The sequence below is a fragment of the Neomonachus schauinslandi genome, chromosome 15, assembly GCF_002201575.2.
Source record: "Neomonachus schauinslandi chromosome 15, ASM220157v2, whole genome shotgun sequence".
Taxonomy (NCBI): domain Eukaryota; kingdom Metazoa; phylum Chordata; class Mammalia; order Carnivora; family Phocidae; genus Neomonachus; species Neomonachus schauinslandi.
In genome coordinates, this window is record NC_058417.1 from 39,197,574 (window position 1) to 39,214,703 (window position 17,130).

The 17,130-nt window shown below is 40.5% G+C and overlaps 1 protein-coding gene across 2 annotated transcripts; it reads right to left on the reverse strand.

The window, feature by feature from the left end:
- Positions 1 to 320: 320 nt before the first annotated feature.
- KRT23 (keratin 23) lies at positions 321 to 16,959 on the reverse strand. 2 transcript variants are annotated; one of them, XM_044921448.1, is made up of 8 exons: positions 16,486 to 16,959; positions 10,553 to 10,635; positions 9,238 to 9,394; positions 7,561 to 7,722; positions 7,350 to 7,472; positions 4,374 to 4,594; positions 3,307 to 3,341; positions 321 to 1,894 (listed from the first exon to the last, which is right to left on the reverse strand). In XM_044921448.1, exons 1-8 carry the CDS (start codon positions 16,879 to 16,881, stop codon positions 1,782 to 1,784), a joined length of 1,290 nt encoding a protein of 429 aa, XP_044777383.1. In that variant the 5' UTR covers positions 16,882 to 16,959; the 3' UTR covers positions 321 to 1,781. The 2 variants fall into 2 exon arrangements, with proteins under 2 accessions (XP_044777383.1, XP_021559659.1); XM_021703984.2 differs by having other exon boundaries at positions 322 to 1,867; positions 16,486 to 16,958.
- Between the last annotated feature and the right edge of the window lie 171 nt (positions 16,960 to 17,130).

The window sequence follows — 17,130 nt, forward strand, 5'->3', positions numbered from 1 at the left end:
TGCTAGCAATGCTCAAACTTCACCTTGAGAAAATATGTATATTTAATGCATAATTTCTAGATTTTAAGAAAGAGACAATAGTGTCTAAAATTGCAGAGTGAATTGGTGCTAAAATGGAAAAAAATTAATTTTTAGATCTGCCTTGAGACTCTAGTACCCTATTGATGTAAGGAAGTTCTTGTAGTAAAATGAAATAGAAAAAGAGAAATAATGAAGTCTAGTATGAATCCACTCTTGTCCCCCAAAACATCAAATGTCTCCACAGACAAATACTGCACAAAGAAAACTCACTGAAGCTGTTAGTGTATTGGTTATTTTTGAGATTCTTTGAAGTAATCACATAGTACAGATAAATTTATAATTTTACTCCAGAGAATTAGTATATTTCAGTTAAACCAACAACACATTTTTGCCATGATGTGATTATCCTGAGCTCCTTTTGCCTAATTTCAGATTGTTAGGGGTTGGTTTTCCACTCTTTGGGCATTAAGAATCAGAAACACCACTTAATTGCCTTAAAGGGAAGAACAATTCAGTTTTGACAGATGCCCAGTTCAGAAAATATCAAAAGCAATCCTTACCAAGAAAGTATTAAAACACAGAAACAAAAACCACATGGGGCATTCCAATGTGTTAGATGATAATGGAACTACATTACACCACTTTTAGATTAATAACTGTTAATGGAGTCGAGAGAGCTGGATCTAGACTAGCAACGATCCAATGAGTGTTTGAGTAAATGCCTTTATTATTCTGGGCCTCAGTTTATTTGTCTGTAAAATGGGAGAGTTTGACTAGCCTGTGCTTGTGGTCCCTTAAATTGTGAATATCCTATAATTCCGTGTATAGTATTGTGATGACGCCTTAGCAGATATATGGATTTCTATCTTCCTTTTCTCTAACACTGCTCCTCTGTACCAGCCTTAGAACAGTGGCTCACACTGCTACAGTTTGAGAAAAAGGCATCTTCTTGAGAGGACAGAGGTGCATATTCTCTGTGCTTCAGCTCATACTCCACCTCAACATAATACTCCCAATCCTAATATTTGCATTTTGGATCTTGGATAAGTCACTTCCCCTTTCATTAGGGTCTTAGTGTCTGTTTGTAATAAGGTTTTTTTTTTTTTTTCTGAATTCCCTTTCCTTAACTTTCTTTTAGGCCCTTAAGGTTATGTATGTATGTATGAATGTGAGCTAGAATACTTTTTGGTCATCTCACATTCTCAGTGAAGCTTTCTAAGCCTTCCCTCCTCTGTTTCCCCCCTTCCTGTTGGCAGAGGTCTGGAGAGCCTCATGAGCCACATCTTTTCCCTAGGTTGCATGGCTGCAAGGTAGCAATTCTGCCCAGCATTTGGCGGCTGCAGACATGTTCAAAGCATTAAGGTCCCTTTCTTTCATGGACAATGCCCTGAGAATCCCTTGTTAGGATGAGACCTTGATATAAAAATGACATGAATATGATGTGATATAAACAAAGACATGATGCAGCTGGTATAGAGTTTTATTGGCTACAAAACAGATATGTAGTGATGGCAATCTGAAGATTGTAGTAGGAAAGTAGAGCTTTAAAAAGCTCATGAACTCATACTTTGATTCAAAAATTGCAGCAATATATTAAGATCATTATGGAATGTCTGGTGAGATTGTTACAGAGAAAAAAAAATAAGTTTCTGAGTTTGATAACTCCAAGGATACATCTTAGGACTCACCCATTTGTGTCTGGGCAAGGATTTCCATTGGAGAAAAGTAGTTCTTACAATAGGCAGAAACTTTTATTGGCCTTATGCACACTTTTGGATCTCATTCACTTGAGAAAGAATTATTCTTCCATTGACACTCTCCTGTGTGATGGCCTTGATCTTTGGAGCTGAGGGAAAAAGCAATGAAGAGGTCACTGCCATGCTTCTCCCACCATCTGAAATACTCATTTTTAGTTCCCTGCACTCAGCACCTGAAGCCCCTCTGTCCTTCCAAAATGATCACTCGGCAATATGGCAGGCTCTGCTGGAGTGAAGAGATCTCCCCAAGGAAGGTTTTTCCTCCCACCCTCCAGGAAACGAGGGTGTGTGAATAGTGTCATCTTCTAGAGGCCAAGATCTGCATCCTAGGCTTGCCTGATACAGAATCAAGGCTCTGACTACATGCACTTGAGGAGGACTTCTTGCTTATGCAGGCTTTATTGCACTTGTACCACAGATTCTGTGAGCTAACAGAGCACTCAACGCTATTCTGGGCACCTCATTTAAAGATCTAGAAAGCATGTAGGATGTGTGAGAAGCCAGGGATGTTTATTATGGCCACTGTTTTCAAAATTATGGTTTATTTGAATATGTGTTTTGTCGACACACCAGGACACTGATTCAGACCAAAGGGAAGACTTGACATTAAGAGAGATACAGGGAGAACTTTGTTAAAATCAAACCTCTCCCACAGTAGATTGGGCCATTCCTTCAAGTAATGGGTTCCCCATTCCTGGACATGCATAAGGAGAGGTTGAAGGACCATTTGTCCATATCTCACAGAGGGGTAGCAGTTAGACCAGCTGTCTGTGATGGTGCCTGGAACGCTGATTCTCTGAATCTCTAATGCCTTACAACACTTTTACCACAAACTAATCAGAAAAGTGCCACTTGTCCCAGACTGTGGTTTCTTAGAACTTTTCCATGAGATGTTAAAGAAAATCTGAGAAGGTAGGGATCCCAGGTCAAAGACATTTGGTGACACCGAGTTAAACAAAATAAAACTTTTGATGTTTCTTTCTCTTTCCTGTTCCTTTTCTTCCTCACAGCAGTGCCTGGTCCATCTTTAACTTACTGAAATGCATGACTGGTCATGAAGAGGATAGTGAGACCTAGTATTTCAACCATTTCTGGCCATGGGACACATCTTTCCGTAATACACAATTAAAGTCTTATGGAACACTAATGTTCAACAGAATGTAGTTTGGGAAATTATGTGAAATCGTTTTCTTGTAATCTCCTAGGAGTTTAGTAAACAGACTCCATAACTTAACAGAGATCTAATAGTATGAATGATCATTGCTATCTACTCTACTGCTGGCAGAGAACTTGCATATATATTATTGAAGACAATACTGAAAGCTCACTTTCTTCTTTCTTATCTAATTTAAGTTAATTCAAAATTCCTGGCCATCTGGGAGTAAAATAAAAATCGAACACAGGGTGTTTGTACACTAAGTACACTAAGTACATTTAGTACACTAAGGATTATGAGTACTATAGAATGAATAAACATGTTGATTCATTTTTAAAAAGTAGATTCAAACAATGAAAATTTTTTTTTTACCTTTCACACTTGACTTTGATTCCTCCTCCTTTGTCCTATAAAAATGATAAGAGTTACAGCTCATTCTAATGTTAGTGACAATCATAAAAACTCCTTAAGGTGAACCAACTTCCTGCCTGCTTGTAAATTCACAGCTCTTTAATAAGGATAATTGAGCTCTGTAGTCTCAAGGTCATGAGTTCATGGGAAACCCTTCCTGGATCCAGAAGGAAATGAGTACTGCCTCCCACTGACCCTGGGGTCAAGGGAAGTCTACCAAACCACCTCCATTATTTCAGCTGCCTGCAGGCTTTGCCTCCACTGGGATCCTTTCCGGGATCTGGGTTTGGAGCCTGGAACCCCCGGGCTTTTCAGACTGTTCAGGGTTTGGTCTGATAGTCTTTTATTTATGTATTTTTAGTTATTTTATTTTATTTTTTTAAAGTTTATTTATTTAAGCAATCTCTACACCCAATGTGGGGCTTGAACTCACGACCCCGAGATTAAGAGCCACATGCTTGGCTGACTGAGCCAGCCAGGTGTCCCTATTTATGTATCTTTTAAAAAAGTTTCTAACCCTTTCTCTTGGGTCCTAGAATGTATGTGCCCCCTCCCCCCCCCTTTTTTTTTCCTGGACAAGTTGGCCAGAAATACCAGATTGAAGAATCTAGATTTCTCAATTTCTTAGGAATCTTTTCCTGCTGTCAGGCTAAAATATTCCCTTCTGTTGTGGTGGTGGTGGTGTTTTTTTGTTTTTGTTTTTGTTTTTGTTTTTGTTTTGAGCCAAAATTGTGTGCATTCCTAGTGGAAAACACTATAGCCAAGCCTTCCCAGTTGTTTCTTTCTAGAGATTTTAATATATTAATTTTAACTATTGACCTCAAATCCTAGTGCCCTGGGAATAATAACTGAGTAATTCATACTTGCTACTTAATAAAATACAACCTGATCTAAGTATCCAGAGGAAATTCAACATAAACCTTTTTTCTCTGGAGTGATGATTGCTAACAGAACCCTGAGGTATAGGAATGCACCCACAAAAACTCGATGCTCTTTTCGTCCTCTTCCCCTGACAGTCTTTGCCTTACCCCTCACTCTCTCCCTCCAGGAGCTGGTGGTAGGTGGTGATTTCCTTCTCTAGGTGGGTCTTGATGCCCAGGAGGACCTTGTATTCATTGTGCTGACGCTCCAGGTCATGGCGTAGCTGCATCAGTTCATCCTCGTAGTGGGAGATGATCCGTTGCATGTCCTGGAGCTGGCAGGAGTACCGAGACTGGGTTTCCGATAACATGTTCTCTAAAGCAGATTTCTGAAAGAGGAAATGATATTTCTTCTATTAATTGACTGATGGCTTGATTGCTTCAATAATGGGGGCTTGTTGAGTAGTTAGAATATACCAACCACTCTGCTAGGTGTCTTGGTGGCTGCTGGGGTGCAAAGGTGGGCAGCTGGCTGACTCAGAGGTTTGGAGCTTGGGCAGTGAGGAGTGCACGAGAGTCAGGACGTTTGAAGCCCATTTTCTGGGCATTTCTTTGTGTCGGGGAGCCCTTGGCAACTTCATTACATTCTTGCAGTGTTTATTGTATATGCGACTCATTTGGGATTGGGTGTATGGTGCCTTGCCCCGATCTGTTCCTTACCTCCTCATGCTTACACTTTGTCTGTGGCCAGATGGAAAACTCCTGGGGGAAACAGTAACTGGACTGCTGTCTCTGTATCTTTAGAGAAGGGTCTCAAGTAGGAGTGCCAGATAAAATAGCACCTATTTCCATTTGAATTTCAGGCAAGCAACGAGTAATTTTTTAGTACAACATGTCCTAAAAATTGCCTCAATATTGCATGGGACATACTTATACGAAAAAAGCTTTGTTTTGTATCTGAAATTCAAATTTAACTGGATGACCTATATTTTAATTTGGTCAATCTGGCAACTGTAGTCCCAAGCAATGCTTGTTGATTATGACAGTGGTAACAAATTGTCATTATTGAGGAAATTCTAAAAGCTACACAATGAAGTTGCTGCACTAGGTTACAGCTAGGATACAGAGAACTGAGTTCAAGTCCCTGTTCTTTGGATTTCCCACCTGCTTTTCTGGAGCACATAATTTTAATCCTCATGAGAAACTCGTGACTGTGCTGGATACTCTCACTTGATGATGGCTGCTAACTTTCAGGGGGCACTTAATGTTGCCTGGCCTGTGCTCATCACTCTCCTGTTCTCCAAAAGAGCTACTGCATTCCTTCTCCTCTGTCCTCCTCAGATCCCCTCCTCACTCTCCTTTCTCTCAGCCCATGGCCTTGCTTCCTGTGTTATGGAGGAAATGAAAGCCGTCAGAAGAGGATTCCCACAAGCTCCCACTATTACTTCCACATACGTGAACCTGTGTTCTTGTTTCCCTCCTGTTACTGTGCATGAGCTGTCTGTGCTCCAGTCATTTTAGCAACTGCCCGCCTTTTTGCCTCATTAATATTTTCCTCTCTACCAGATTCTTCCCAACGGCTTTCAAATAGAATAATTTCTCCCACTTTAAAATTTTTCTCTCTTGAATCCATATCTACCCTCAGTTGTCATCCACTTTCTCTGTTCTCCTTCACCTACAGCAAAGCTCCTCAAAGAGTTGTCCGTACCCGCTGTTCCAAATTCCTCTGGACCTCCTTCGAAGGGGTCAAGGCTACACAGTCTGACTCCATCATTACCCCAAGGGCCTCCCCTTCCCTTCCCTCTTCTTCTCACCTTTCTTCTTCTCTTTGTTCGCTCACCACAGACACATTGGCTTCCCTGCTGTTCCTCCAACCCAACACCTGTGCCCCATGGTTTTGCCTTTGTTTTTCCCTCCACCTGGAGCCCCCTCTCCATGGCCACATAATGCACCTCTTTACCACTTCCAGGTTTTTGCTCAACTGTCACCTTAACAGTAAAACCTCTCCTGACCCCCTGGTTTAAAACGGCAGCTCCACATTCCAGAATGCCTGACCTCCCCACTCCATGCTTCATTTCTTGGTAACCCATTTCTCCGTCTCACATATTATATACTTTGATGATCTGTCATCCACACTAAAATGTCAACTCCCTTATTATAAAGTCCTTAGTACTTAGAATAATGTCAGATAGTAGAATGCATGAAAATGAATGTGAACGTCTTGCTGACCTCACAGGGTTGTTGTGAAATACTGTATGTCCAAATATTTTGAAAACCGTAAAACACTATAATTATTTCTGTGGTCATGATTATCATCTTGACAGTGTACATTTTAAATGTCTGTTCACCATCACTTATTCCTAAAACATAACAGTAATTTACCCTGTGTACCTGCCAACAGAATGAACCAATTATTTCTCCTCAAGATCAAGGGCAGAGTAGCACTTGGAAATGATATTGATGAATGATTAGAAGACTCAGATAGGCTACAAAGGGAATCAAATGACAGATTTCATTTAATGAATTTTGAGTGCTTGTGACACTCACACAAAGCATTTTACTAAAAACCATGAAAATAATAGAAATGGCATATATATAAGAATTTATAGTTTACTGGGTGATAAGACATCTACATGATGGACACAGCAGTACTTTGGTGTCAGCCGGGCCTGGATTTGCCACCAATTCATGTTGACACCAGAATTTCTTTGTATTGGGGCTTAAGGGGGCAGCCTGGTTGTAAGTGGGGAGAGCACTGGTAGAGATTATGAGGGCCTACCAGACCCTCACACCTCTCCCCAAGCACCAGGTGGCTTCACCACCGGCCACGTACTGTCTGTGTGACCTTGGCCAATTTACTTAACGGTCTGGAGCTTTGGTTTCCTCATCTCTAAAGTGAGAACATGACAACCTACCTGGAAAGTTTAACATGAGGATTAACAGCAGTTAACATAACGAACCCCCTGGCATACAATGTGGCACAATGTGGACACCTCAATAAATGGTAGCACTTACTATCTTTCTCACCATGAACAATTTGGATGGAAAGTGGAAACTCCCAAGGGAGTTGGGGAGAGGAGCCCAGGAGACAGGTCAAGAGAGGCTTTGTGGAGGACGTGGTACCTGACCCTAGCTCAGACTCACCCTGTTGCGCTGTGCCTGCAGGTCAATCTCCAGGGCCTGGAAAGTTCGCTTCAGCTCATGGATGTCACTTTGACTGCTCTGAACAACTGCTGGACTGGCCACCTCCTGGGCCATGGTGGCTGACTAGGAGACCAAGCAAAGGACAGAAGCATTGGCATTTGGGACCACATGGAAATGGAACCTTTGGGGAGTCTGAGCTCCTTTCCTTTACCTGTTCTTTATACCAAGCGTCCAAGTCTTGATGCTTCTTCTTTATTATAAACTCATATTCCTGTCTCATATCCTCCAGAACCTTAATCAGATCTTCTCCTGGAGTTGTATCCACCTTAACACTGACCTTGAAGTCATTTGGTACATGATGTTCCTCCATTTCCTGTTTAATAACAGAGAAAGAAAATGAATTGGCTGTGATAATCAGAAGGCCAGAGATGTGTTGATTGGCAGCAGTTAACAGATCTTTTAAAAATTCAGCTTTTGTGGTTGTTGTTCTTTTACTGGTGCGGTTTGGTTTCTCAGTTATTATTTGTTGATGGCAAAACATTGTATGGTTTTTTTTTTCTATTATAACTTTATAAAATAAAAAATAGCACTAGATAGGTAATCAAATGGCCTCTGTGATTACTGACTTAATCCCTGGTTGAAAATGTTTCACAAAGAATTATGCTTCCATAGCATGTAAAGTACTCTTCAGCACATGTTCATGGGTGAAGTGATGGCACAATTCAACATTTAAACATTTTAGGTTAGAGGCTAAAGCTTTTGGGAAGCAGTTCAGCAACCCAAAGCCAAAAGGTATAAAGACTTTTTAATATCTTGTCAATGCATTATGACTCTGTAGGCCAGACACCCATAGAATATCATGAAAATCAAAAGGGGCGCCTAGGTGGCTCAGTTGGTTAAGCGTCTGCCTTTGGCTCAGGTCGTGATCCTAGGCTCCTGGGATTGAGCCCCACGTTGGGCTCCCTGCTCAGCAAGGAGCCTGCTTCTCCTTCCCATTCATGCTTTCTCTCACTATCTCTGTCGCTATCCCTGTCTCTCTCTCTCTCAAATAAATAAAATCTTAAAAAAAAAAAAAAGAAAATCAAGAAACCGTAGGAAAAGTTTAATTAACAATCATTGTCTAACCAACTGTTCAGAATTGAGGCTTTTTGATGTTCATAAGCAATTTTGCTTTCCTAAAATGGGGATTGCTTTTCTCTTATTGCATCAGAGTCTCAGGGACTTTAGATGGATGGTAACTTTTTCCTTTCCTTTTTTTTTTTTTTTAAGATTTTATTTATTTATTTGACAGAGAGAGAGATAGCAAGAGTAGGAACACAAGCAGGGGGAGTGGGAGAGGGAGAAGCAGGCTTCCCACCAAGCAGGGAGCCCGACTCTGGGATCATGACCTGAGCCGAAGGCAGACGCTTAGCGACTGAGCCACCCAGGCGCCCCTGGATGGTAACTTTTTCAAAGTCAGTTAAATGCTTATGGCAATTAAGATTCTTCATTTTTGCCACTAGTTTTATTTACCCTGGTTAGTGGCAAATTCTCTTTATTCTACTGTCCCCCAATTTGCTGCACATTGGGCCAATGAAGGAAGTTCAATCTCATGCATTTATTCTTACAGTATCATATTAACAAACAAGTCTAGGTAAACATTGTATATTAGCAAAATTGTTGACGGATTCATCATTAATTGTGATTATATTTTGGCTGTTGGATTTGACACTGAATAGAAAACCTTTAAGCTGGAAAAATTAGATGTTTATATGGTTCCTTATAATTACTTAGGTTGAAGGACACTAAGGACTGGCATTCAGATAGTGGTTTCTTCTGGGCTATTGAATCATCTGAATGTGCAGATTAAGAGCTGTGCTGGTTACCAGGAGCTCCTGGGGAGTCCTACCTGCTCATGTCGCTTTTTCATGAGGATGAGCTCTTTCCTCATCCCTTCAACCTCCTGTTCCAGATCTGTTGTGACAATGGTCAGATCATCCAAGGTCTTTCGGAGACCTTCAACTTCAATTTCCAGATCTTTCTTGAAGGAGTGTTCATTTTCATACCTTTTGTTGGAAGGAAGAGAAGAATACACCCGTTGTGTGAAGGCTATGGCCTTGTAAGGATTCACCTTAGTTTAGAGGTGAATCTCTTACTTTTTAGGTTTAGTAGGAGCAAATGAATACATGCATCCCTCATATGTCTGTTTCACGCAGGTTTTTCTGATGGTGACTCAATGTTGTTGTTGTTTTTTTAAATAGAGAGGACTGTTTACTAATAAACAGTCATATGCCCATTGCTTAGACTTAGTAACTGTTAACATTTTGCTTCATCTATACTCTATTTTGTATTTTAAACTATAGACGTTATGACATTTCACCCCTAAATACTTAGGAATAATACATCATTTAAAAACAAGAATTTTTGTTAAGAATGAAGCAAAATGGGGACACCTGGGTGGCTCAGTTGGTTAAGCGTCTGACTCTTGGTTTTGGCTTGGGTCATGATCTCAGGGTCGTGAGATTGAGCTCCAAGTTGAACTCCATGCTCAGTGCAGAGTCTGCTTGGGGTTCTCACTTTCCCTCTCCCTCTGCACTTCCCCGCTTCATGCTCTCTCTCTCTCTCAAATAAATAAATCTTAAAAAAAGAATGAAGCAAAATGTTAACAGCTGTTAAATCTAAGTGATGGGCATACTCTTAACTATGGAGAACAAACTGATGGTTACCTGAGGGAAATGGGTAGGGGGGTGGGGGGAACAGGTGATGGGGATTAAGGAGTACACTTGCGGTGATGAGCACTGGGTGATGTATGGAAGTGTTGAATCACTATATTGTACACCTGAAAGGAATATGACACACTGTATGTTAACTATACTGGAATTAAAATAAAATAAGAAAAAAATAAAAACAGGAGTTTTCTAAATAAGCATAATAACATTATCACACCTACAGAGCTAGTAATAACTCTTTAATATCATCTAATTCTTGGTTCATATTCAAATTTCCCCATGCTACAAGGTGTATTTTATATCTAGTTTGTTTAAAGTAGGGTCCAGTCAAGTATTTGTTCATATTATGCTTTTTGATTATATTTTATAAAGGTATTACATGTGGCTAATGTTGAAATAAGTTTTCCTTTAGCAAAACAAAAACAAGAGGAACCTCCCAAACAAACAAAAACAGCAAATGAAAACTCCCAACAATAGGGTGAAGAAGCAACTTACTTGAGGCCAAAGTCATCCACCGCCATCCTAGCATTGTCAATGAGAAGAATGATTTGAGCATTGGTCATCTTGCCGTCCATGATCTGTAAAACACACATCAAGAGTCATTTAAGTCAGACACACTCCCATGGGAGAGCTGCATTTCCGAAAACTGTATCTTCTGGGTATATGACTTGTTAGCATAGATGACTTCTTTTCTGGCAGTGGAACAACAAATAATCAAATCAATAAATACTGAGCACTTACTAGGTACAAACCATCAGAATGGTTTTTAAAGTAAGAACATGGTCTGCAGCCACTTCACTGTCTTTGTTCACACTGAGTTTGACAGGCTAGGATTGGTGACGTTGCTGAAAGAATGACATCGGAAGGGGAAGGAGAATCATCGTTCAAAGTGCCTTCTGGCTTTCTAGTGCTGTGAACATAGCTTAGTGTTTTGTTTTAGTGCATCCACAACTGATGATGTTACAAGAGTTTTAAGTTCTAATCCTTTTTTCATTGTGACTATTAGTTTGGCTCCCTTAGGGCTCAGTAGTTATTTTCGATGAACATAATTCTTCCTTGTGGTAGCATTCATGTTTCTGATCAGTGATACTGAGCAAAGTATCAAAATCTCACTGATACCAGTTTGTCAAACTGATTTTAAATGAATTTTATAAGAGTCATCACATACCATAATTATTTTTTGTCCAAAGTGACTATAACCATTCACATAACTTGTAGGTATGTGTACGTGTTTGTAAATTATTTCATGATGAGAATGCCCTAATTGTAGCTATTGAAATATTAACTGAAGTAACTTTTTGGCAGCTTAATAAACTTTAACTGTGGTAAAGCCTCTGGTTAAGGCTTTTACTAGATGTTTATATATTTTTAACCTTAAAGTGAAAAATATTGTTGAAAGTTTCTACTTGAGCAATTGTATTTACGTATATGATTTGTAAATTCTTCTATAGTTATAACCAGAGTAGTGCACATTTGATATATGTCACTGTCTTCAGGAAAATTGGGTGGAAGGTGTCTCAACATCAAAAGTATAATACTACATACTTTTGTGCCAAGTCATGCTGAACTAGGAACTGGAGATTTTCTTTTTTAGTTCCTGTTACTGACAATTGGCATGAACTTGGGCCAGTCACTCTGTTTCCTGGGTTTCGATTTCATCATCTGTTAAATAAGGAGTTTGTAGTAGAAACTACTAGAGATCCTAGCTCTAAACTTCGTGATTTAGTTGGAGGCAGAGAATCCTGTGACATTCCCATCGTATTTGAACAGATAATTCCTTTATTTAGAAAGGATTTACTTAGGACAAAGTTATACCTCAATACAAAGGCACCTTTTAAAGATCTGCTCCTATTCAAAGCTTCACTGATTACTTGGAATTTGGTATCATGAATGCACAATAGCAGGATTCAGAGGTGGTAATAACACTCGGTCTGGAACTCCTTAAAGGGCAGAGCCTGGGGTCTTGCTATTGCACCTACTAGCTGAGTGAGCTTATTGAGTCTCAGTTTCTTCATCCATAAAATGGCAATAGTAATAGTAATAGTAGCCACTTCATCAGAGAGTTATGAGAATTAGATTAGAAGAGGTTAAACACAATAATGTTGTAACATACTTAGCATATTCTGGGCACACTGTAGACACTGAAAGATTAGTTGAAATTATATTAATCTAGAAAAATGTAAAGGTTTAATTTTCTTTTATAAAAGAACTTTTGAGAAGACCTATAGATGGCCAAAAGACACATGAAAAGATGTTCATCACTCATCTTCAGGGAAATGCAAATGAAAATCACAATAAGGTAACACCTCACACCAGTCAGAACTGGCTAGTATCAAAAAGACATATAATAAGTGTTGGAGAGGATATGGGGAAAAGGGAACCCTTGAACGTTCTTGGTGGGAATATAAATTGGTAAGCCACTGTGGAAAACAGTATGGAGGCTCCTCAAAAAATTAGAAATAGAACTGCCATATGACCCAGTAATTCCACTTCTGGGTATTTACCTGAAGAAAAAAACCCACCAATTTGAAAAGATATATGCACCCCTATGTTCATTGCAGCATTATTTATAGGAGCCAAGATATGGAACCAACTTAAGTGTCCATCGATAGATGAATGGATGCAGAAGATGTGCTATATATACATACAATGGAATCCTACAGAGCCATAAAAAGAATGAGATCCTACCATCTGCAATCACATGGATGGACCTAAAGGGTATATACTAGTTGAAATAAGTCAGACAGAAATATACCATAGAAATAAGAAACAAGTCAGAAAGACAAATACTGTATGATTTCACTTATATGTGGAATCTAAAAAACAAAGTAAATGGACAAACAAACAGAAATGGACTCATAAATGCAGGGAACAAACTGGCAGTTGCCAGAGGAATAGGGGAGGGGAGTGGGTGAAATCGGTAAATGGGATTAAGAGATGCAAACTTCCAGTTATAAAATAAATGAGGCACGGGAATGAAAAGTACAGTATAGGGAATATATTTAAAAAAAAAGAAAAAAGAAAAAAGCCAGCACTATCATAATTAGAGCCAATGTCCGTCCCGGATAAATCCCAGGTCCTGTACGTTGAGATGCATCCTCAAACTTCTGCTGTTCATGGTGGGAGATAACCAGGCTGCTGCCCAACTCCTTTCTTCCCTTGGTGGATTCCAAAAGGTACTATGACTACTTCCTTTGCTCTAAAAAAGGATTCTGTAGGTATTTCCCTGTCTCCCCACTGTGGTGCTGCTTAGGGACTTTCATACCAATGCTTTTCCTTCCAGGCTCTACATTCCTTCTGTTATCTAAGCTCATCGGAAACGAAAAGTAGCTCCATCCACGAAAGCCTGGGAACCCTGTGCACTGAGGTATTGATTGACATCCAGAGAAACCAAACAGTATTCCCTCCATGGAATCAGAAAAATAAAAAATATAATCTGTGGGCTTATTTGGCTTTTCTGAGTTAAATTGGTAATTTATCTGTTGCAAAACCCACATCAAGAATCTGATTCCCCCAGTTAGCATTCTTCTCAGAGTTCATGAATGGTGAGTTCTGAAATGCACTTGATATAGAGCACATTTAAAAACCAAAATGGGGGCGCCTGGGTGGCTCAGTCATTGGGCGTCTGCCTTCGGCTCAGGTCATGATCCTGGGGTCCTGGGATCGAGCCCCGCATTGGGCTCCCTGCTCTGCAGGAAGCCTGCTTCTCCCTCTCCCTTTCCCCCTGCTTGTGTTCCCTCTCTCACTATGTATCTCTCTGTCAAATAAATAAATAAAATCTTTAAAAAATATAAAAACCAAAATGATTTCCCCTGTTCAGGCTTACTTGATGCAATATTATGATACAGCCACTCTTTCTGAGACATCCTTCACAGTAATGAATGGGTGATGAGGAAGGGTTGAGAAATAATTTGTGAAGCCTAGGTTTTGCATTGTGTGTTGTAATTAATCACCTGGATTCTCCCCCAAGGCTCTGAGTTCATTCTTTTAAAAAACCCAAGTTGGTGTATTAGTATAATGTTGTTGCTCCAGGGTATGTAATCTTGTTCCAGGAAGAAGAAAACAGAATTTTTTTAATCATAAACCATAGTGCCAAAATATGGTACTATTGAGAGCCATTCTAAAATACGCATATCCTTATGACTAAGTCCAACTTGGTGTTTCAAAAGGATTGGATTAATTTTTGAACTCATTTTCTTACAGTTTTTTTGAGTAACATTTAAGATCCCTAAGATGGGAGTAGGAGAATGCTACTACTGATAGCATTTCATCAAGGCCTGGGAAGGGGTCAGCCCCTGGTTGCTGTGGGTTGTTGTATTCCTGGGCCTCTGTTTTCTTGCCTGTGAGTGGGGGAGGTCAGGACAGATAGAACAACCTCAGCTTCAAAGAATTGTTTTCTTCAGACACAAAAAAATACAACTAAAATAAGTAATCCAGAAAAGAGTGGGATTCAAGCCTGAAGTTAATTTATAACGCAGAATTTAAAGTCAGAACCCAGAATCCCAGGCTTAGAGAATGGGCTTGGAGAGTGGGCAAGCCACCCCCTCCTTGGCATTGCCCCCATTCCACTTTTCTCAGTTCTGTTCCAGAGAATTTGGGCAACCACTCAGTCTCCTCATCTATAAAAGGGGGGTAAGAATACTTGCTTCACAAAATGAGATAATGTGTATGAAATGTGTGTCATATGATTAACATTGCAACTGTAATGCATTATTTCTACTAACAAGCAGTACGTTTATGCAGGAGATAGGCTAGTGCGCACCATGCTGTATGGAAACTGTGAGGCCATTAGAAACAGATCTGGGGGGCGCCTGGGTGGCTCAGTTGGTTAAGCGACTGCCTTCGGCTCAGGTCATGATCCTGGAGTCCCAGGATCAAGTCCCGCATCAGGCTCCCTGCTCGGCAGGGGGTCTGCTTCTCCCTCTGACTCTCCCCCCTCTCATGTGCTCTCTCTCATTCTCTCTCTCTCTCAAATAAATAAATAAAATCTTAAAAAAAAAAAAAAACAGATCTGGGTTAGAATCCTGTGTCTGCCTCTTGCTGGTGGCTTTTGGTGGCTACTTCACTTCTCTGAGCTTCAGTCTCTTTACAGGGTCATTGTAAGAATTGAATCAGGTAACATCAAATGTTTCTATCAGTGCAGAAAGCTCTTGGATGGTACTTATTTGTGTATTAAAATATCCAACATGAAGGTTGGCATACAATAAGGGCTCAATAAATGTTTTCCTCCCCCTTCCCTCCTTCTCTCTGCTGTCAGTGAATTATATGACCATGTCTGACCTCATGTTTCTTTTGGGAGTTAGGTTCTCAGCTGTCTATTTGCAAAAATCTTCTATTCTCTCCATTCTAAAACAAAAGCAACTTTATTAATGAAAAAATATGATGAGGTTTGTTGAGTCACCTTGTTTTTTTTTTGTAAAGACAACCATGTACTATATAGTTAGGGTAATTACACAGTCAGTTATTAGGTTGATTATTCAATAATTAGGGTTCATTATGAGGACAGATTTATATTATCTTGATTGGTCTTTCCTACATTCAAGCAAGGACAACTGAGGGTTGAGAAATCATACTGTATAAATACTGGAAACCCGTGATGCCCTTTCTAGGATGGGTAAAATCATGATCTTACAGGGAATTTTTTGGGACCGATTTACAGAAAAGGGAAGTTATATAGCTTTAAAAAATAATTTATGAGCTGACTGGATTCCCTCCACTTCTAACCAATGTTGTGTGATGTCCCAGAAGGTATAAGCTCAGCTTTTTGAAATGTTCAGTTGAAAATTTTTTGTGTGTTTTTAAAGAAGTCTCTATAACCCATTCTAACTCTAAGATTCCAAAAATTATGCTCATTTTATTTTATTCCAGCAATATGCCCTTTCAGAACTGGGAGCAGCAAGAACTCAGAACTTCTAGCAGCCCTCCAGAGGAAATATCCAGGAATGTCAGAATGATGTATCTGTTCTTGGAGTGACAGCCTTCAGGTATGATCTCTAAAACAGTGTAACCCAGCCTTTCTTTCTGTGGGTAATCAAACTGTGGCCAGGACTTTTGAGGTAGAGCAGAAATGACATAATGAGAAAGTAAATGCTCTCTTGTGCCTCTTGTGACCTGAGCATGAGGGATGAATACTGGCCCTTATCATTACTGTAACATTCCTGGATCATAAGTGATATCGGACAGCAGATGGTTGCCTTACATTTTTTGGATTTTCCATATAATTTATGTATAGAGGACAAAATACACAAAACAGGCTTTCCCGAGTCCAAAAGGTGTAACAAGAAAATATCCTCAAATACCTTTGTTCAAAATTACTTTAAGCTCTTTTGCCATTTTCCTGGAAATTGTCTTTTGTACCGATTTTTCCTCCCATGGCTCTCTGGAAATGCAGCCCCCCTCTTGAGTTCCAGGGACACCCATGATCTTACCTGCTCCTGCAGGTGGCTGATGTTTTCCTCATACTGGGTGTAATTTTGCTTACTGCCAGGATCTCTCTGCTCGTGCCACTTCAAGATGTGACTTTCGAGCTTCTCGTTGGCCTCCTCCAGGGCACGCACCTTGTCCAGGTAGGAAGCCAGGCGGTCGTTGAGGTTCTGCATCACCTCCTTCCCACTTGCAGCTGGGAAGGAATTGCCTCTTCTAGATCCCCAAAGACCTCCAGGAGGCAGGCAGCTTGGTGAGCTGAAGGAAAGGGAGATGCGGACACCCCCGGTCCCCCCATGGATGCTGGGAGCCTGAGGGAAGCTCCCCATCTGGTCCCAGCTGCCTCCCCTGCCACGGAGGGAGCCTGAGGGGGTCTGGCTAAAGTTGTGGCTGGAGTTCATGGTCCCATCTGTGTTTGGTGCAGGGCTGGGCTCTGCTCTGCTCCCTGGCACTGTAGGACTGAGCCGCCCCAGACTGCCCTGGATGGTTTTACGCCCTTTGCTGTGGGAGTTCCCTTCCCTGACAACTGTACCAACAAGATCGTATCATTGTGCAACAGGTGTTTCCTCTTGGTCAATCCCAAAGTGCCCTGGGCCTTCACACACATTGTTGTTGTTTAGAGCCACATCAACATACCAGTTTGCTTCTCC

Excerpts from the sequence above, each read along its gene's own strand:
- KRT23 (XM_044921448.1), bottom strand. The coding sequence starts at position 16,881 with ATGAACTCCAGCCACAACTTTAGCCAGACCCCCTCAGGCTCCCTCCGT. Across the intron at positions 9,395-10,552 it reads GTGGATGACTTTGGCCTCAA|GTATGAAAATGAACACTCCT; the intron begins GTAAGTTGCTTC and ends TTCCAACAAAAG. Across the intron at positions 4,595-7,349 it reads TGCAGGCACAGCGCAACAGG|AAATCTGCTTTAGAGAACAT; the intron begins GTGAGTCTGAGC and ends TTCCTCTTTCAG.